Below are 21,706 nucleotides of genomic sequence, written 5' to 3'. Positions count from 1 at the left end.
TTGTGCCCGTTCCCACTGCAGCCCTCTAGAGGTCCTGTACACAAAAACACCAAGTCACTTAGCCACAGTTTCACCCCAAAAATTGGAGATAATTTATTAAACTTTATCACTGACTGAAAAAAGTCACTAACATCTCTTATAATAAGTTAATGTTCTTAACAGAAAAACCCCAAGCCGTGATTACTGCATTTGCTCAGACTTTAACATTTACTTTAACAGTACGGTACTCGATTGGTTCCCCTTCACAGAAGGGAGTTTTCATCTACACCGCAAGCCTTGGAATCTTCCCCACTGCTCACTCAGGCAAAACAAACTCCCAAGATGGCAACTCAGCAGTCTGGCATCCTGCTTCTCTCCTCTGAGGGTCACAGCAAACATCCACCAGCCTTCACCACCAGCAACGGCCAAAGGGAGCTGCAGCAGGTGACATGCACAGATTTGTAACTGCAGGCCAAGGTGTTCTTCAGGTTTGTGCTACAGCAGCAGAGGTCTCAGCCTGACTCCTCTCAAGATGCTGACAAGGCAACCTGGGCAGCAGGAGACTCCTCTAACCCCCATAGTACTGAGAGGACATGGGCAGGGCAGGTTTGACACCTGACAGTGCCAAGATTGCACACGTGTGTGCAGCTCTCCCAGTGCATCCATGAGGGTAGAATATGGAACCCTGCTTGCTCTGGTGACACTGCTTTCATTGTTCCTCCTTGATCCTAAAGACAGTCTTTGAGTGTCCTTCCCCTTTCCACAGCCATCCCTTTGGCACAGCACTCATACTGTCCCCCAACCAGCACAGCTCCCCTGGGGCTCACCTGGTCAGTTCTTACCTTACCATGCAGAACACACTTCACTCATTGTATGTTTTGGCTTCTAAATTATTAGTGCTCATGTGAAGGGACAAACAATTCTCAAAACTTTCTGCAGCTGAAACACCCACAGTCTGGGACCCAAGAGAGCAGCCTCCAGGGAGGCTCCCCAGACACAGTGTGTTAAAGCAGCACAGCTCCTTCTCCTCCTCACCTCAAGACTCCTGGCAGCCAATGCATATGAGAGCTATGCAAGATTTCCAAGCAGGAGTCAGTGTCCTAAATTCATCTGTTCAGAATGTTTTGGGGGGAAAAAATCTTTGTAGCCATCTGCTTTTCATGCCTGCTCCCACACCCCCAGCCCTGCCACCAATATGCACAAAGAAGTCAGCAAGCAAGATTCAGAACTAAAAAATCCTGTGTGCTTGACCACGCACACTCCCTGCTACCAGCAACACCTCTCCCTCCTCCAGCTGCAGGGAGGGCAGCATCCCACACCCCTGAACAGCAGGTCCATCCCACGCCTCAGAGGCGGTTGCAGCCCTCAGCAAGGGGGGTGACAGACCCACACTCACAGCAGCCATCACAACACTACGGAAGCACAGAGCTCTTTGGTCAGTAACAGCAGTCAAAGCCACCGGCGTCACATCTCCAACCTGTAAAAATAAACTCTCAAGCCAGACAGCTGCAGAAGCTGGCTCAGCCCACCCATCCACGCGACCAGAGAGAGAAACCAACAGGCCGTTTTGTTACTCAGCAACCTCTATCATCCTCCTGCTTCCCCTCTTCATCCTCTTCTGTCTCAGTTTTGATCTGGGCCACCCCGAGCCGGTAGAGCGCGTCGCGGATCACCACCTCCCCCGGCTGGCAGCTCTGCACCACCTCCTGGATCTGCCGGTTCACGATTTCCCTGCTGGTCAGGAAGTCCACGAGGCGGTTGTAGAGGTAATAGTGCGTGGGGTTCTCGAAGGTGATGGGCCTTTGGCGGATGTTGCTCGTTTTGCTGTCGTTGATGGCGGCGATGATGGTGCCGTAAGGCTCCAGCTCCCGGCACAGGGAGATGCAGTGGTGCCGCGCCGTGGGATCCCGGGAACTGTTCTGCTCCGACCCCGTGTGAACGATGCGACGCGCCGACGACTTGGTGATGGGGTGCTGAACGGAGTGCTCAGCCACCGTCATGTCCACGCTGTAGTGCTGGTCTAGCAGCTCAGGGCAGGACACGTACTGCGGGAGAGACACACTCCAGGTAGAATAAGAAGCAATTTGCTCACAGCTAAGAAGACAATACTGGTTGGCTGAATTCAACCAGCACTATGATTCAGGACAGAGGCATGGCTAAATGATCCAGGCTGACCCTAAGTGCCACAAAGGTGGTCTGTACACTCCCTTCTCACTTGTAGGCCCTCAGAGACAATCTTAAGGCACTAGCAACCCTCTTCCTCTCCCATTTCTCAAGAAATAGCAGTAGTTTGAGAGAATTGAGTTGCTGTGTCAAAATAAGTGATGTGCTCCACAGTTCATGACCTGAACTATTAAAATGCACTCCCAGCACAGCTCTTCCTGTTAAGGACCATTAACTTAACACAGTACCCCAAGCAACAGGTAATGTGTTCTGCTATGCTCAAAAGTGATGCACTGGCAAAGCTTAAGTCAGGAGACACTTATCAGGTCAAATTCATCCCTGGCAGTGTTCAAGGCCAGGTTGGACAGGGCTCTGAGCAATCAGGTCTAGTGGAAGGTGTCCATGGCAGGGGGGTGGAACTAGATGATCTTTAAAGGCCCTTCCAACCCAAACCATTCTGTGACTCTACGAAATGATCTTGAGGCAGCATGCAGGTTATATATGCTTTTTTTTAAAATTTTTTAAATCTCGCTTCAAACTTTCCCATACTGGACTGGCATAGCAGAGAGCAAGGGTAAGACATAACTAACCGTTGGAGGATCCATGGGGTCAGAGAAGCAGCCCTGGTTTTTCCCCCACATCTGGGAAGTCAGGCCAGGCCAGCAGAGGTCTGCACACAGTGCCACTGAAGAGGCTGTATCAACAACATACACTGGAGGCCAGTGACGTGAGGAAACCAGCAAGTCCACATGATCCCGGGCACTTTCTCCTCTTACTATGTACTTTGAGCCACACACAACCTGGAAAGAAAAGGATTAATAGCATCAGCACAATAAAACTGAAAACTTACAGAAAAAAATTTAGACTTAAAAAAACTAGGCTTCCTTTCAGATATTCCAGACTACACAGTAACCAGACAGTCACTTTCTCTAAAGATATTCTGTTTCTTCCTCATATACATTCATTTTATCTTGTTCAGGAAGAGATGGTTTTAAATTCCACTTCAGTAGCAACATAAAGACCAGGCTTCAGATCGTGAGATCTCCTGCAGGACTGCTCATACTCCAAGCCACAAGGCAGTGTGTTTCATTCCTAAGGCTCAGAGAAGCCAATTCCATTGCTTCTATTTAATGAGGAAGTTCCATGCTGGCAAGTCAAATAGTGAACAGCAAGGTAAGAAAATAACATCGCTGACTCCAGCCTTCCTTACCTGATGTGGACACATTTTGTAGATTTTCCCTCCTGTGTGATGAGCAGAGGGTGGTGTGATGCTTGTCCCATTCTGTACAAACTCATAGAGAGCAAGGAGGGAGTAGCAGAGTTGGTCCTAGAAAAGACAGGCCCCAGAAAAAGTCTGTATGTGCCTAACATTAATGGACTCCTCCAGAGAGGGAGAAGGCTGCAGGCAAGGTCTCCCAAATACTAATTGCGCTTCACCCAATAACTTCCTAATCCCACACTGAGCACCATGAGGATGACAAGCAATTACACAACACTGAGCCAGTGACAAGGTAATTACAGCCTTCCTTTCTTCTAGCCCACAAAGGTTCAATTTACTTCACCATGTGTAAATTATCCTATAATTTGCTGGCACCCACCCCTGCCCTTAGTGCAGTCAGATGAGAAGTTAATTACCTAAGATGGCAAGAGTGGATGAGGGAAAGACAGTGAAGAACAGCTCCACTCCTGCAGGCTTGTGTGTGGGCAAACAAACCATTACCTTTGTATTTGAAGCCTCCCAGGGGATGCCACACTGTGTCAGAAAGCTCTGCAGCTCTTCCTCACTGTAAGAGTTTATCAGCTCAGGCCTGAAGATTTCGTCCTGAAGGAGCCTCACCAAGGCACTCCCATTACCTGCAAAGGCAGGAAACAAGTCTCAGCACTCATTCTCAGGAAGGGAAGTCACCAAAATAACACTACAGAAGCAGAGATTGTACAACCCACTGCCAGCATGAGAAAGCTGTGAACAATCCTACTTCCACAGCACATCACAGCCCACATTTGTCTCGAGCCCTTCATTGGTGAGGCCAGCAGACTGAGCCCAGCAGAGCTGCAGACTCCACAAGCACTTGCCTATCTTGTACTTTGTAACCTTTAGGTGACTCACAGAAGAGCACAGAGAAATGTGACTTCAGCCTTCGGACTGAGCAGCTCCAGGCTTACCCTTCACATTTCCTCCCTGGTTCCTTCTCTGGAGCTTCACTTCCATGAAAGCTCATGTAGCCCTTCTGCAGCTAAACTCTCTAGAACAGCTGCAGCCCTGCCTGCAAAACCAACTCATACACTTGTTAAGCTTGCAAAGCCCGTTTTCCTCATACCTAAATGTTTAAGGGAACTAAACTTAGCTCTCATACATCTGAGCTTGTTCCTTTCATGGTTTCTGGTTATATGCAGTCAATATGCAACAGATATACTGAATGTTGACAACACTGATAAGGACTAGCACATCCCTCTCCTACTCTTTTCTCAAGTTCTGTAAAAACTTATTTACCCTTTACTGAGATTGTAACATTGAGATACCAAGCACTACCTGTAATTTGCACATGTGAGTATCATGAAACAACATGAAACAAATCCTGACTGGCATTCAAGACGTGCACATATCCCTGTGCAGTCAGACCCTATTTCATTTGGGGTACAGTGTTCTGATGTCCCCCATGTCTCAAATGCATCAAATCACATCAGTGAATTCAAGCTTCATAGGACAAGTCAAAGCTCAAGCAGCAAAGTAGCCTGAGAACAGCCAAAGTCACCCCAGCATTCTTGCCTTTTCTCAGCAGCCATAACTTTTAAAGAGGCATGCATTCATCAATTCTCAATTCAACATGACCAAAAGACTGAAGTCACCAACACACGAAGCACTCCTTTAACAAGCACAACCTGAGCTGTTACCTGGCACTGGCTGTGCATCCAGGTTCTTGTCCTTCTCTGTATTGATCACCACTGCTCCTCTCATTAGTGGAGGGAAGAAAGGAGCAACAATAGAGGCATCAAACTTTGTGATGGGGATGCTAGAAGGAAAAGCCACCTGCTCAATCACCTCCGTCTCCATCGTGGACCAGAAGTCTTCTACATTCACTTCACTTGATGGCAAGTACTCTGGCCAAGTAAACTAGAAAGAGCAAGGAATACAGTGGTCAAATACAAATAACCACAGTTCATGTGACAGTTCTGTGTCAGCCTCAATTCAAGGCATGAAGACAACTCAGGAGAGTGCTCAGCCCAAATGTAACAAGATGATTTCAGTCTCCTAAAGTTCCCTACAATCACTTTTTGTTGGAAAAGCCAGACATGCTGCATACTCCTACTAGGGCTTTTTTCCCCATTAGAGAAGACAGCACCTCAAGGAAACTGTTATTGGGGAAAAAAAAGAATGCCTTCATGTCAAAGGAAGAAGGCCAAGTTCAACCACTTTCATCCAAGGTCCCTACTGTCTGAGGCTGCTGGACAAAAGCTGTGGCCCAGGGAGAGAGGATCTCCTTTTCCCCAAACTATACATCAACACCTACAAGAAGCAGCTCAGGCATCACACTCCAGCCACATCCTCTTGTCAGGCATCAGCAGAAAACCACTCACAAAGGTCTCGTGTACTTATCGTGCACCACGAAGACCAGAGTCAGCAAAAGTCATTATGATCAGCTTTGAACACAAACAGGATGTGAAGTGTGGGAAAAGCCTACCTCTATGTTTTTCAGTGCCAGGACATTTTCCACATTCCTCTGGGCTATTTCCACCTTAGGGGTTATGCCACAGATTCCACAGATCATATCATTGTAATCCCGGACTGTAAGACATTCAAAGGCCCAGTAGCCATTGCACAGCAGTTCCTGGAGCTGAACCTGCTCATCAGGGCTCAGTTTTTTTTCTGAAAAGAAAACATGCCACTGTTACTGCTTTCACTTCCTAAAGTCACTGGAGAGGTAGTAGGACTCCTGTGCAGAATAAAACCAAATCTGTCCTCCAGAGAACTGTTACAAAGAACTGGTCATGGAGGTACTGTTGGATTTAGGAAGTGATTTCATAGAAACATACCACAACAGAATAGGTGAGGTTTGCCTTTTTATAACCTTACAATCATCAGCAGGTCATAATTTGGTGTGTTATGGTAAAAAAAACAGAAGGAAAACCCACCAGTTTGCTCCTGAACAGAGTCGAGAATATTGGAAATGGCCACTCTGGGATCCTCTCCAAGTTTAATGTGGTTTCGGATTGCAAACAGAAGATCCAAGCTCACTAGCAACTTGTTGCCCACATTAAAAAGGCCTGCAGTTAAAACAAGACAGTTATTGTCTGTAGGGTTCCAGATCTTTCTCACAAAGAAATATATTCCTTACTGATACACAAAACACTCAGACAAGTACTGTTCAGAGGATAACGGATAGTACTTCTGTACTTCTGAAGTGCAAAATTTCCTGCTAAAAGATTAACTCCTTTCACGGACTTGCCTTTGAATTTAAAAAGCTACAAGGAACAGCAGCCAATACATCTCCTCACTAGCCAATGCTGAGAAACAGCACTCTCCAAGGATGTCTCTGACTATGACCTCAGGGATTGCCTTGCAGAACTCAACATTCACCATGCACACGGAGGAGACCAGTGAATCAAGGCACCATCTTCCTCATCAGAGCATTCATATGTGTTTTCCCTCACGAATACAGATTTACTTGCAGAAGAAATGGAAGAATAGTGCAAGTAAAAAATAATTCGAGTTTAGTACACTGGGGATGGGAACAAGCCCTTCTGTGCAAAGACAGTGCCCTGATACAGTCTCAAGGCTTCAGACTGTAGTCATGCTGTAGGTTGGCAGGCTCACATCTTTCCTACCTGTGTAAATATCAGTGAAGCTGTGGAGGGCCAGACACTGCAGGTTCAAGCACACTTTGACCTGAGCTGTAACCACCTGCAAGCGGTTAGCTGTCAGCAGCCAGCACTCCTGAGGACCAGCAAGGGAACTGTAACAGACAACAGAAGACCACTCTGAGTCAAGTCAACGGGTTTTTCAGTCCAGCCCTGCAGTAACTTAAAGAATTCTTGTTGAGATGAGTTCATTAGTATGTCAGTCTAAGCCAGTTCACATCATTTACACCAGAAAAAAAAAAAAGTTATATTTTAAAACAGATTCCCCTGGCAGAGTTGGGTCACTGCTCAAATTCTTTTAAGATCACTACAGCATCCCTCCAGCTCCATATGCCGGGCACATAGTATTTGAGAGGTGGAAAAATCTCAGCTGCCCTGGGAGAAGTGTCTGTCCCATTGCTGTGGGACAACAAATGGTGATCAGTAACACATTCCACCTGACAGCCTGTCCCTGCACACACAGAGCTTCTGAAAGGTCTGCTCCTCTGCAGTGCAGCTGCTGAGGGGGAAGTTCAGACAGGAGAATGCCAGTGGCAGAAATACAGCTGTCCACCTGAGGAAACAGGAATCAAAGTCAAATCCACCTCCCTCCCACTGGCAGGGGTTCAATTAGAGCCTGAGCAGGCACATGTGAGAGTCCCACATGCAGAGCACTGCAAAGCAGCCCAGCATAGACAAGGATTTACAATGCACAGACGGGTAAGTCACAAGGTGAAGGACAGGGTGCAAGACAGCTCTGTTCTGAAAAAATTACTGAGCGTAAAAACTATCTCTGCTGGAAATATCTCAATTAGTTCTAGCCTGACCAAAGCAAACATCCATCATTTGTATCAGGAAAGTATTTTTATGGAAGAAAGAAACTACCTTAAACTCCCCAACATTTTGCAGTGGGAACAGGAGGATGTCTGGTAGACTCAGAGAGGAGATACCCTACAGGCTTTTATAAAAACCTAGTTAAGGTAATCTAGCCAATGCACTGGGAGTTTCTGAAAATCCTTCAGGTTTCCATTTGGATATTTGTTACAAAAAAGGATTCACTCAAGCACACACTAAGTCATTAAAAGAATGAAAACATCATAAGCAAAAAGATCCACACAGGAAATATTCAGATCAGGGAGAGAGAAAAGGGAAATTACATAATGCACTGTAATAACCTGTAAACCCACACGTTTTCCTCTGTCAGTCTCAAAACATCAGAATGGAAAACAAAGAGAGGATGACTAATGAAAATACTCTGTTTCAATTTAAAAAAAAAAAGTTACACCTAGACTTAGCAGCCACTCTTTGAACCTGCTAAACCCTTTCCATGCACGTGTAGGTCAGTCAGTGTTACTTTCACCATCCTCAGTGCAGGGGCTAAAGCAAATATTTCGGGCACACTTGTAACACAGAAAATCAGCACGAGCTGGAAAGAGTCACAAGCCTAAACCAGAATCTTACTTCTGTCCCCCTTTGAACAAGGGGCTGTTACAGAGGAGGCACTGTGCAGATGGAGACTCGTAGTAGTTTGACCAGGATGTCTGCTCGATGGTGACTGTCTCCTCGCTCACGTTGGACAGGATGAGCCGCGAGCTGTTGAGCTCGTGGATGAGTGTGAAGATCTCGGCCAGCTCCGACTCATTCTCGGGGATCTGCATCACCTTGCGCAGCAGCTGCAGGGTGGACTGACGCTGGATCTCTTTTTGGGATGGAGTTAGGGGCTTGCTGGTGTTCAGCACATCATTCTGACCTGGGCTGACCTCCTAGAAAGCAAGCAAAACAGATATTCAACTCAGCAAGCACAGGGATGAAATACTAAGAAGACCAAAGAAGTCAGAAAAGGTAGTAAAAACACAGTAACCTTTGCACTCTACTGCTCAATCACTGACTTTAGACAAGAGCTTCAAGCCCAAGATACTTCACCAAAAACACATTATTACACCCCAGCCTTTTGGAAACTCCTACTCTGCTAGACCATCACAGATTTGCCATCAAACTGGAGTGTTAGTGCAGGGATTGGGGATAGGGTGAGGATAACCACCAACAGGTATATAAACACTTCAATAATCCTGGCAATCATCACTGCCATTCTCCATAGGTTATCAGGCACAGTGTCCTGTATAACAGGCTCAGCCAGCCATGGCAGCCTGCACATCTCTCTGGAAGAGACAAGTATTAAATGAGAACTGAGGGCTGTGATATACAGAACACACTTATCAATTACAATTGATCACCTACAGTCCTTCAACACTTTCCTCTCCAACACACAAACGCTATCAAGACAAAATACACGAGCACAGGAGAACCAAACTCCAGGTGTCCCAGGAGAACAGTGAGAACACAAACAGGCTGACCTGTTTAATCACTGAAACTCTCCTGCCAGCATTTCAACCTGGTTTTCTGACTAGTCTAACAATGAGGTAAATGATCAGTCCAAAGCCCAGAGACAACAACAACATGTGTGACAGGAATGCTGAACACATCTAGAACCAGAAAATAAGAAAAAAACTAAATGAGGAAGAGACAAGCCACATGCCTCTCAAAATGCAAGCTGAGCTAAGCACACTGCTGTTCCTTACACAGCTGTTCTGTGCTCACACAGGCCATCTCAGTTTGTTTGTGTTTTTAAAGAAAAACCAAAACCACTAAACAAAATTATGTTCTTCAGAATAAAAAAGGCAAGTGGAAGAGTCATATTACCATACAGACTAAAATTCTGTCTCTATGCTGAGTGGGCATTTCAGCTTAGAACAGGACAGCTCCTTTTTTTCATTTATTTTCTTAAAACATGACAATTCTGTATGAGAAAAGCTAACCCCTGAAACTTCAAAGGAAAATAAAATAAACTCAGAATTAATTATTTACATCCATGCAGAAAAACAGACAACTGACAAACATATTTCTGCATCAGAGAAAAAACAACCTACATACAGAAATAAATTCAGGCAGGAAGCAAAGTTGCACTACAAACCCTTAAAAATAGGAAGCTCTAATACAAAATGTACTAACTTAACTGACACTGGCCCCAAACTGATCACAAAGCACAGCATACTTGGGAGTTTTTTGATGAAGTCTGAAGTTCAACAAAGCTGACACAACAAGTGTGACTTCAGGGGTGATTTCCCCAGCACGTACCAACATACCAGAAGCATTTACAAGCTAAGGAGACACCCAGTGGTAGCACTGAGTGTGCTCAGACTCATCCTCAGCCTGAAGCACCACTGCTACAGGAATTTGACAGTTCAAACTTTATCACAAGTATTTTAAATTGGACATTATTCTGTTAGAAAAGATTACCACAATGAAAAAAAACCCGAACCGTGTTCCCATGGGCACTTGCAAACTAAGGTACTTCCCTGACATTTGATAGAACAAACCAGCCTGAACCTTACCAGGGATTTTGCTGTTTTCTCAGTCCTGTCTTTGGCAAGGTTGTATCCACAGCTTGGACAGATACGTGGCTTGTGCCTGTTTGTATACACGTAACTGCAAGAGGGGTTCTTGCATTTTCCTCTGCCACGTGATGTCGCCAGTCCCAAATCCTGAATGACACAAGAAAGATGTTTGCTGACCTTGACTTTTAACAGTTGGACTCGATGATCTTAAACCTAAATGATTCTATGATTTTATGCCAAGAAGATTCTAGACAAAGTCTAAAAAAGATTATCATACATTTTTTCCCCACTTCATAGCATCTTGTTCAAAGGTCAAACAGCAAGCCCTGTCACTTTGCACAGAGTACTTTAACTGGCACTTAAATATTTTTTGGCCAGTTCCAGAGACCACAAGCACATTAAATTCATTCAGAAATCCCTGATCCTCCCTGGAGGAACTCGAGGAGGGGACGGGTATTATGCTAGGACACGAATGAAAACCCAGGTCTTAACAAGGTCCCAAACATGACTGCAAAACAGAGCACAGTCACCTGGGATTAGGTCCAGAGATGACACACAAAATACAGACTGTTTCATGTTAAAAATGAGATATATTTCTGCAAGTTAGTAAAACGAAAGTCACGGAATGTTCTCATCCCAGAGAGGACACTCCCCACAAAGTCACACCGTTTGAAAAATTCTCACCAAAGTTACGGTGCAGCTGTACTTGCAGGAAGGGAATATGTCTGGTTTGACCTCCACTACTTTAACCTGAGATGCCCTGCTGGCCACAGCACTGTGGAGCTAGAGATTGAAAGCAGAAAAAACACCCATGAGACACCTACTGCTGAATACATGTATACATCCTGTAATCAATATCTATTAGCATTCCTGCTCCCAAGAAATTAAATAATGTTCATTTAACATCAGAGTACTACAAGACACTGTGTTTTGCATGCTAAGGCATCAAAATTCACACAGATTTATTCCAGCATCTTGGCATACTCGGTCATATTTTACAGGTGAAGAGCTCAGTATTCAATACTGCATGCCAGATTATCAAAGCACCAGCAGATCCTGAAAACATCATCTGGAAGTAGCTCGGAGGTTCTTAAAGCAGCCAACAGCAGGACTGTTCAACAGCATCTCTCACCCACCAAGCATTTATGCTGCTTCTCAGCCGTACCATAAAAACTGCAAGTCACAGATCTCATCATCATAAGGCTGCTACCTTTTTATGCTCTATTTCTTACTCAGGTCGTATCACTCACCTGAGAGAAAAAAAACCCAATATGGACAAAACCCTCCCCCCCAAAAAACCAGGAAAATAATTTGCATTTGAAGAACAACCCATTAGGTACCTTTCGCTCGTCAGCACTTGGTGGCTGCAGAACTGACTGGCCCAATTGTTTCAGTGTACTGGGCTTCAAGCCTGATGTTCTCACAGGGGAATGCTTGTCTAGAAGGAGGAAAGCGATGCAGCAGGTTAAATGTGATAAAAAAGGCACTGTTTCATTCTGACATATTTCGTAAATGCCACCATAGTCATGTGAGATCTTTCCTCTGAACTTGAAATGACCCAAGCAGGTGTTTCATGGCCCATTTACTGCACTCTCAGGCAGAATGAAAGTGGGGGGGTTTTTTTCTAGCATAGGTCACCACCTCCCTTCAGACCTATCTTATTATTTGACAGAGATGAGTTCAGTGTGGTGAGGAAAGACAACAGCTCCCAAAGTACACCAGAGAATGCTGCTTTTACCAGTACTGGCAAAGGCCTGCCTGCTGCTCGGCTGCTCAGTGCTGGCCTCTCTCCCCACGCTGGCTGGTGCAGGCAGAATGGCTCTCATGGGTCTGGCTGCAGCCAGCAAGGAGGGCTTGGGTCTTGGTTTACTCTTTACTTCTTGTCCTTTGTGTGTAGCAGTTGGTGCATCAATTCTGAAAGACAAGAGCTACAAGTGGAAAAAAATTCTATCGATTCCTCCTCAGCTTCAGTTTTCTTCTTTTCCCTGAACTGTGCTTTATTAGCACACTGATCACAGTTATTGCAATAAAAGGAGAGAGACTGCTAAGGATACATCTGCCCTGTGACTATAATTTAGTTGTCACTTTAAAAAACATTAGCTCTCACGGACAAAGTCTCAAAGGAACAACTCTGGACTGGCACAAAGCGCACAGCAAACAGAACAGAACAGGTCTTACAGGAAGCACTGCCAACTGCTTTCAATTTCTTGCACTGATTCCATCAGCACACAATAGACATCATACACTCCCAATAACATGAAAAACTGACTCACCCCACTGGCTTTTTCACACCTGCACTTGGCACCTCAGAGGATGGTGGCACCCCCAGCCCCGCGCTCTCTTTCTCCGCCTGCTCCGAGGAAGCGTCTCCTTGCCGCTGGCTCTCCTGACCCAGCACCACTCCAACAGCACCCTGCCTGTCTTCAGCAAGCACGTTGTTTGGAAGAAAGTGAGCCTCAGAGATGATCACTTCCTCCCACTCCATCTCTGGCATCTGCCCTCCCGTGGGCACAGCATTCAGCAGCTGGCTGACGGCTTCAGAGCTCTCCAAGGCACACTTGGAGGGACTCTCGCTGACGGCTGTCGGCTCCGTGAGGACTGACTGCTGACCTCTTTTAGCTGCTGGAGTTTTAAGAGAGGTGCCTGAATTTGGCTCAGATTTGGTTTTTGGTTGCTTTTCCTGGAAACAAAGAGAAAGTCACATTTCAGAGCTTTAGGCTTTTGCAGATAAGTAAGTTCCCTGCACATATGCCATGTTTCCCATGGCCTATTTAATGCTGGATCAAAACAGCAAAATCCCAAGTGTTTAAGCTGTGAATTGTACCAGAGCAGACAGACAGCACCTCCTACAACAGCAGAGGCCCTGGTAACACTTTATCTGGCCTCTTGGCCCTTCATGTATTATTTTTAGGCACTGCTTACTTCGGAGAATCAATCTTTCTTAAACTCCCTCAAATATCACCATTAGCATCAACATCACAAAGTCACCCACCACCTTCCCTACCAAGGCCCCACCTCCTACGCTCTTTCATGGCTTCAGCTCTCTGATGCTGTCTGTTCTTCCATATTATTGAGAAACAAGAGGAAGTTGGACAGAGAATTTGCAACTTTTGGATATGTGCATTCAGAAAAGCAAACATTTAAGCAACTCAGGAAACAGGACTAATTAGGAAGGTTTTTTGACTTTAAGAAAAATGTTACTTCCACGACTAAGGTTACAGAAGTCATTGTACTGGGGACAACAAAGGTACAATGAACACCGAATTGCTAATATGCAAAAACACATCAGAAATGGAATCCAGAGTTTTTGGCATGACAAACACACTAATTCTAAGCTCACTACAGAGTTCATATTCAGAAGGATAACCTAGTTTTTTCAGAAAAGGTATCTTAGAACCTTTCTAAGGAATAGGAAGCTTTGTATATATTTAGTTTCAGTTCTACTGATACTACTATTAGTTAAAAAGAAATTGCTAATGCATATTTTTCCAAAGGCATGACACCATAAAAACCAGTGGACCTGTTTATGCAAACGTGTTCCCAGCAAAACAGAGTAAGCCTGAACTACAGAAAGAAAACTCCCTCTAAAATGTTTCAGTTCTAATCAATGTAGGATTGAACAGGAGCAGACAGGCTACATTCAGGCAGAATCCAGAAACACTTTTTGCAGTCAGCCATCTCTCTACTTCAGCAAACAAAAGCTTTACCAAACAAAAGTGAAGACACCACCATCACTATTTGCATCCTACCACACAGGAAGCCCAGCCATCAGCTCAGACACCGCAGAGTTTGTAAGCTGCCTAAAAGAATTCTTGCACCTCAATGTTTAATGGATCCAGACACAAAACAAAGGAGGTCCAGAACAAATCCACACAAAGCCACCAAATTTCAATGCCAATTTTCACACTAAGAACATCCTTTAAATTGTGCCTGAGGAGCCTTGTTTCAGACAGAAATTTATTTAATGAACACACATCTTTTCAGAGCTGACTAATTACCGTGACAGTGCCAAGGTTTAAGCAGCAAGTGGGTTTTGCTGTGCACAGTTAATAGAGATGCCAATAACTTAAGCAGAATAAGTATCATGTCCACTCAGACAAGCTTCCCAACTCCACCAACATCTGGGAATTTCCTTCCAGCCAAAGGCCAGAACATCGTGAATGATCAGACACATTGCCATGAGACAATACTCAACAGCACTTCAGCTTCCACTACATCAACTTTATTAACAAACTCCCAAAGGGTCATACATCTACTATAGCTGAGAGCTGTTCTTCCTTTCTGTCGAAAAAACAATGCTGAAAGACCCCAGGAAACCTAAACTTGTAGAAGAACTCCAAACGCAGAGAATAAATTGCCGCAAAACAAATATTTCAATGAATTCCTGAGCTCAGCTGGGACTACAGCAGGAAGAACAGGCAATGCCTTCCAGTCATAGAAACTGTGCAGGCAGAGGGCCAGAAGAATGTGTCTCCTCTCCATGAAAGAGTTACCAAATGCAGCCCCATCTGTTCTAACTGATGCCCTTACAAGCAGCATCTTTACCCAAGGTGTGGTGATTTCAGATCTGTCCCACTTTGTGCAAGTGTCCTCTGCAATGGTACCTTGCTCCAGCACATGCACTGGAACACAAGTGCAAGAATCAGTTCTGGTATATCCGACCTCCTATGCTAGATCTACAGGTCTAGAAATACCACAGGCACTCACAAAATCAGCACTTTTTGTCTGAAAGTTAGGAAAGGAAAGATAAATTTACCTTTGGGATCCATTTCCCTCCCAGGAAGTTCCCACATGTTGGGCATTTTGGTGGCTTATGCCTGGTGACATAAGTGAAGGAACAGCCAGGATTGGTGCAATTTCCATGTCCCCTGCGAGTATAGGTGGTTGTCTGAAACAAGAATTGTAAAGAATTTCTCTACAGATCTGAAAAACACAAAGCTGTGCTCATCACTCCCTTTTTCCTCCTAAGCACTTTACAAACGTTATTCAGCAAATCACCAGCTTTGCACTATTATTCCTTTTACTGAACAACCACGACACAGCTGGATCAGGGTGAGTCAGCACCATAACTACTCCAAGTCTAAACTCTCAGTCTACACAAGAGCCTTTGGTATAACCAGAATTAAGATCAACCTGCAGAGCAGAGATGAGCAATGCACATAACCTCTGGAGAAGCTACTCTTGCATTTACAGTGATGCAACAGTTCTCTTTGAACATGGAAAAGTCATAATAAGATGATATAAAAATGATTCAAACAGCAGTCCACAGTGAGACGAGATGTGATTAATACTCATGACAACGGGGCAACGGGGTTGTTGTATGCGGTGGTCGAGTACTCCCTGGTGCTTCACCAACTTGCTATGAACTACTGAAACACCAGCAGCACCACCAGGCAGTATTTATAAAAACAACCAAAGCAGAACCTGTCATCTTTGCCAGGACAACTGCATCAACACGTGGGAGTTTTTGTCAGCACAGCACTTCCCAATATCCTGTTCTCAACACTCCCGAGCGAGCTGTTGTACTGTAACTCCTTAACTAGGTACGGATTTTTCTAGAAATGCAAGTGCTGCTGTCAAAGAAATGAGCCAATTTTAGCCTGACACTTCTCAGGAACAAAAACCTGAGGTACTTCCATTCTCCCCAAGACACCTGGAAGAGTATCACGCTATGTACCACTATAAATATCTGCAGTATAGAGAAGCATAGAGAAACTGGAAAACAGCATTTGATGCTAGCTTATACAACACAAGGAGCTGCAGTGCTGACTGTACAATGAAGTCCCAAAATTACTACAGAAACACAGGTGGCTGGAGTGGTTTGATTAGAGAAGTAATACTATTCTTCCTCATGCAACAGGCCACGCAGTCTTTTACATGTCTTTAAAACCTCAGGTCACTGCTCCTCTCCTGTCACAAGGCCCAAGTGACAGCCATCCACGAGACTGAAGAGTTCATGTTTTCCTGTCACAAGAGCACAGTCTTGCCCTTAAAGGGATGGACACCAGCTGGGATGAAGGGATGAAAACAAATATGCACTCAAGTAGAGCATGTAGATGGCTACATACAAACTGCTGTTGACCAGATGTTTTGTGATAGCTTTATCTACTTTGCCTGCGTCCAAGAAATTCCTTGAAGAAAAAGGCAGCAAAAACAGGCCCCTGTGAGACACTCTAGGAAGTCAGAGACCCCCATTAGCTTATGCAAGACATAAAACCAGGGACAAAGAAATATATCAACTGATATGATGACTCCAAATTGGATTATCTTTAAGAACTGAACCAGGATCAAAGCCCTCCCGTTCCAACATCTTCAAGACAAACCTATGGCAATACATCCAAACCTTAAAATACCACAACAAGACTCTGAACTTCTTACCAATTTAATTGATGCTGGGTTCTCCACAACAGAATGAGCTGGTAAAGGTAACATGATGAACTGTGTTGCAGGTGTGGAGGAGCTACTCTCTTCAGTATCCTAAAATGAAGTAAAAGGGAAAATACATGCAGAAAACAACAGACATGGTGACCCATATCCCTCCCTCTCATTAACATTACCAATAAACACAAGTCCTAAGGACTGATGAGACCAGAAGGCAGGACAGAGCAGTGACCATTTCAAAAGCAATGGCCTTGCCAGGTTCATTCTGGAAACTACCAAACTCTTCACACCTTGAAATTGAAAACAGTGAATCCAACTTTTCACTGACTAAGGTTTTCTATAACTGATCCCTATCACCTCAGCTTAAAAAGACTCCCTTCTACCACTCTGCAACCAAGAAAACACCTATCAGGACCACAGAGACAGCTGTTTTTTTCTCCCCAAAATCTTGTAGTCCAACTGCAGAACTCAATTATTGGCACTGCAATACCACAACTATTGTTATAAGAAACAATTAAAAAAAACTCAAGGAGTCATCTTGAGGCACAAGTGATACCAGCACATGGCTGATTCAACCTGGAAGCAGAGACACTGTGGTCACCAAGTTACTTTTGTATCACCGATTACAAAAGTTGCTGTTTTCCTCAGCACTGAGCATCCCCACCCTGCTGGGCAACAGAGGATCTCCTGCACCCACCAAGGATCTTAATGTAACATGTGACAATGTGCACAAAGAGGCCTCGGACATTTCAGGTGAGACTCTGGCAGGAGCCTGAGTGTCACTAGAAAAACTTACCCTCCCTGTCACCACGGTCACCACAGACACCCCATCGGGCACCTGGGGACGGGCCACAGCGATGCTCCCATTGGAGATGTCCGTGGAGCTGCTAACAAGAGTCTCCTCAATAACCACCCGGGCCGTCTGATACGGCTGTCCTTCTATTTCCAAAGAAGCCTCATCCATGAGGATATCTCCAGCCACTTTTTCTGTCACAGGGCCAACGTAGTGAGAGAGAACCTCCGAGGCAACGGCTTCCTCAGCAGGCTCGGGCCGGGCAAAGGCTGCAGCCTCCTCTGCCAGCCCCTCGATGGCAATGCACTGCTCCGAGACACCGGCCTGGCCCGAGTCCACGGAGAGGATGTTCTGCACGGCCTCACGGGACGCACCGGAGATGTTCCTGGGAGCTGTTAACCCCTCGGGGGCTGCTGGGCTCTGTGCCACACATAGTTCCACTGACTGCCTGCTCCTGTCCTCCTGAAGAGTGGTTTTGGGAATAATTATATAGTCAGAGCGAGGGAGAATCTTGCGGAAGCCTGGAATGTCTGGGACTACTGCTGTTCGCGTGGACGCCTTGGAGTTCTGTTGGGAAAACCAGAGGATGGAATAAATGAATATGAGAAGAGGAAGAGATTCAGCTCTCAATCCTGCTATTTTAGTGCCTAAAGTTCACATGTTTTCCTGAAGCAGTTTGCTGGGAATTTCTCCGCACGACAGAGTCTGCAGAATCCCTCTCAGTCCTGGTTTTATCACCCACTTTCCCATCACTCACTCTGATGATACAACACAAAAATAACTACCATGAGCGGGTACTAGACATATCCATCTTGAATTTCCAAACATTCTCCCTTGACTGAACAGAAGGCAAAGGCAGTGGCCTCACACAGACTCTTTACAGGCAGGAATACAAACTGGGATCTGCAGTTAAATGACACACAGTGCTGTGTAAGCAGTGGTCTTCAGCTGCCACAAAGACGACTTACCGGGTCCAATCCCTCTTTCTCTAGCTTGGCTTTCTCCAAGTAATAGCTTTTTTCAGCCACACTGAGCAGCCTCCAGCTCTCACTGATCTTTTTGTTGATTTCAGACTGAGGGAGGTGCGGGAGCTCTTGCTGGACTTTCAAGTAAATGTCATAATAGTAGAGAAGGTAAGCAGATCTGGAACACAACCAGAAATTGAAACATAAATTCCTTAGGAAAAAATAAATCCACAAGGTTTATGTTTGTCTTGAGGTCATTTTTCATTCAATTCTACTTGTAAATCCATTTTTTAACTAAATGAAAAGTAAGATTCTGGGGAGAACCTCTGAAGGAAAAAAGAGGAACCTCCGAGAGAGAGCCTCAGGCAAAATGTTCTGGGGTACATAAACTCTAGACTGAGCAACAGTGGCACCTGTAAAGAACATCAGAGCAGGCCCAAAGTGTCAAGCTGATGTTTCACATATGATGTTTTACACTGTGAAGCATTCCAAGTGCCCTGCAAAGTTCACTCATATCAGAAACAAGGAAAACTGCTGCAATACCCTACTCGGGAGCTGAATGAAGGCAGAAGGGACTTACCGAGGCTTCTTGGCTTTTTCTCCATGATCACCAGCACTTTTATGTTTCTTCTTCTTCTTGCATGGCACTGGTGATGCATAAGTGTAAGTGCTCTCTATCTCCTCCATCACCACAGTCACTTCAGCGCCATCATAGGGAGCCTCCATGGCTAAAACACACACTCTGTGTTATGCTCTTGACAAGTTACACAACATTTCTACCAACATAGACTTTTTTCATCACCTTAGCAAACTGGCAGCATCACTGGCACCTAATTTTGACTTTAATTAAGCCAAGGTAACTGCGTGTCACCTACTTACCTACTTCTAGAAGAAAACACCTCCTTTTCTATAACCTCAACACCATCAGCTCAGTGCAAACACACTGCACCTGCACTTCCAAAGCTGCAGTTCCACAGGGAACTCTGGGGTAAGTTTGGTGACCCAGGACAAGCTGTGCACGCAACAAGCACCTGCCTGGCTACAAACGTCACGCCAGGGCCAGAGGATGGACAGGCAGGAAGCCTCACAACCCTCTCACCCACCGACACATCCCCGGGGCTCCTCCCTTGACAGCAACAGCAGCTGCAGCCACTGGGGCGTGGGGAGCACATGGGAAGTTCTGGGCTCCTCAGTTCAGAAAGGACATTGAGGTGCTGGAGCAGGTTCAGAGAAGAGCAATGAGGCTGGGGAAGGGACTTGAACACAAGTCCTATGAGGAGAGGCTGAGGGAGCTGGGGTTGTTTAGCCTGGAGGAGGCTCAGGGGAGACCTCCTCACTCTCTACAGCTCGCTGAGAGGAGGTTGTAGCCAGGTGGGGGTTGGTCTCTTCTCTCAGGCAACTATCAGTAAGATAACAGGGCATGGTCTTAAGCTCTGCCAGGGGAGGTTTAGGTTGGATATTAAAAAGAAGTTCTTTACAGAGAGGGTAATCAGACAGTGGAATTGGCTGCCCAGGGAGGTGGTGGATTCTCCGTCTCTGGAGGTTTTAAGGTGAGACTGGATGTAGCACTCAGTGCCATGGTCTGGTAACCACGGTGTTAGTGGCTCAAGGGTTGGACTTGATGATCTCAGAGGTCTTTTCCAACCCGGCTAATTCTATGATTCTATGAATAAAGACCCCACGCACCGTGCCAGGCGAAGCCCTGGCGTGACCCGCACCTCGGCCCCGCTGACCCCGGCAGAGCCGCAGCCCGGTACCCGAGCCCGGTCCCCCCTCGCGGCCCACGGCCAAGCGGAGCCCCCCGGCCCTGCCGAACGCTTACCCGGCCCCCTCCCAGCTGCCCGCACTCACCGGGCAGCCCCAGGGCCGCGCGGGCGGGCGAGCTGCGCTCACGTCCCCGCCGGGGCGCGGCGGCGCGGAGGAGGCAGAGGCAGGGCCGCGGGTCGGTGTGGCGGGGGGCAGCGGCGGTGTCGCGGGTCGGGCAGCCCCGGCATGCTGCGCCGGCTGCGGGCCCGGCCCGGGCGGAGCGCGGCACCGCCGGGGACTCTGCGCCGGGGCCGCCGCCGGAAGTGGCGGCCGGGACGGCGTCCGGGGCAGGGCGGGGCGGGACGGCGGCCGGGAGGGGTCACGATTCCTGCGCCTGCGCCGTTCCCGAGAGGGCGCGGCGCAATTAGTGTTTAATTAGCGAAGGGCTCGGCTGCGGGAGCGGTGTGGTGTTATGAGGTCCGTCGGTGGTACCTGGCGGGCGTGTACACCGAGTTGTCGCAGCGTTTCTTCCTTCACAGCAGGTGCAAGCCTGGCTCTTCCCCTCATGGGGGGGCGAAGCTCTGCTCCAGGCTCCAGTGATGTCCCAGCAGTCAGAGAGTCACAGGTTGGGAAACACCTCTGAGGTCATCGAGTCCGACCAGTGACCAAGCACCACTGTGTCACCCAGACCATGGCACTCTCGTCCTGTCGCTGGTTGCCTGGGAGAAGAGCCCCACCTGGCTACAGCCTCCTGTCACGGAGTTGTAAAGAGCGATAAGGTCACCCCTGAGCCTCCTCCAGGCTGAACAACTTCAGCTCCCTCAGCTGCTCCTCATCACACTTGTGCTCCAGACCCTTCATCAGCTTGGCCCTCTGTTGCCCATGGCAACTTTTAGCCTTCAAAACTCTGAGGGAAATGCTGATAAAGTTTCCATAGGCAACAAAGTAATTGTTTTCTGTTTTCATGAACACTAAAAGTTAAGTGTTTTGCTCCCCGGGGAACAAACAGCCCCACTGGGCTCTCCACCCGTAACCCTCTTCCTTTGGACCTTCCGGGAAGTGGGATATTGTGCAGTTCTTGCTTGAACACGTTTTTCAAATTACACATTTTGGCTTTTTTTTTCTGTATTCATGTCTATTTCTGAGTTTTACATGATGACTTCTAAGTTTAGAGAAATGTAAACCACATCTATTCCGTGCCTTCTCTGATGGCAGAGGAGCAGAACAAGGGCTCCTCTTGCTGAGTAAGTCATTAATAAACCCCACAAAGCAGAGACACGACAGGCAGTATTAAATCTGCAAGTGGTTATTTATTCTGCTGAAGTCCTGCGGCCTTTTCTGGGCTCTGTTAGTGTTTATGTGTGATAATTGGTGGCAAACTGTCTGTTCTTCATCAAACACTGCACAACTCCATCCAACTCCTGCACTTTTCTGAAGTTCCATGCTTT

At 46.4% G+C, this 21,706-nt stretch overlaps 1 protein-coding gene across 2 annotated transcripts; it reads right to left on the bottom strand.

The window, feature by feature from the left end:
• Window positions 1-63: 63 nt before the first annotated feature.
• On the bottom strand, window positions 64-20,770 carry HMGXB3 (HMG-box containing 3). 2 transcript variants are annotated; one of them, XM_027715559.2, is made up of 20 exons: window positions 20,751-20,770; window positions 19,093-19,240; window positions 18,516-18,690; window positions 17,551-18,114; window positions 16,752-16,850; window positions 15,130-15,261; window positions 12,647-13,053; window positions 12,112-12,287; window positions 11,714-11,811; window positions 11,058-11,156; window positions 10,371-10,520; window positions 8,440-8,741; window positions 6,967-7,094; window positions 6,274-6,405; window positions 5,823-6,007; window positions 5,035-5,254; window positions 3,863-3,996; window positions 3,353-3,469; window positions 2,733-2,942; window positions 64-2,024 (listed from the first exon to the last, which is right to left on the bottom strand). In XM_027715559.2, exons 2-20 carry the CDS (start codon window positions 19,236-19,238, stop codon window positions 1,554-1,556), a joined length of 3,945 nt encoding a protein of 1,314 aa, XP_027571360.1. In that variant the 5' UTR covers window positions 19,239-19,240; window positions 20,751-20,770; the 3' UTR covers window positions 64-1,553. The 2 variants fall into 2 exon arrangements, with proteins under 2 accessions (XP_027571360.1, XP_027571359.1); XM_027715558.2 differs by lacking the exon at window positions 20,751-20,770 and adding an exon at window positions 20,364-20,574.
• Between the last annotated feature and the right edge of the window lie 936 nt (window positions 20,771-21,706).

The sequence above is a fragment of the Pipra filicauda genome, unplaced genomic scaffold, assembly GCF_003945595.2.
Source record: "Pipra filicauda isolate LSUMZ 115617 unplaced genomic scaffold, ASM394559v2 scaffold344_size1527164_pilon, whole genome shotgun sequence".
In the NCBI taxonomy this organism is placed as follows: Eukaryota; Metazoa; Chordata; class Aves; order Passeriformes; family Pipridae; genus Pipra; species Pipra filicauda.
This window is presented reverse-complemented; position numbering and strand designations above follow the sequence as displayed.

What these genes read in the sequence shown, in the direction of transcription:
- HMGXB3 (XM_027715559.2), bottom strand. Translation starts at nt 19,238, where the DNA reads ATGGAGGCTCCCTATGATGGCGCTGAAGTGACTGTGGTGATGGAGGAG. An exon ending in TGACCGTGGTGACAGGGAGG is followed by an intron (nt 16,851 to 17,550) that starts GTAAGTTTTTCT and finishes ACTTCATTTTAG; the next exon opens with GATACTGAAGAGAGTAGCTC. An exon ending in ACAGCTGCACCGTAACTTTG is followed by an intron (nt 10,521 to 11,057) that starts GTGAGAATTTTT and finishes TGTGTCATTCAG; the next exon opens with GATTTGGGACTGGCGACATC.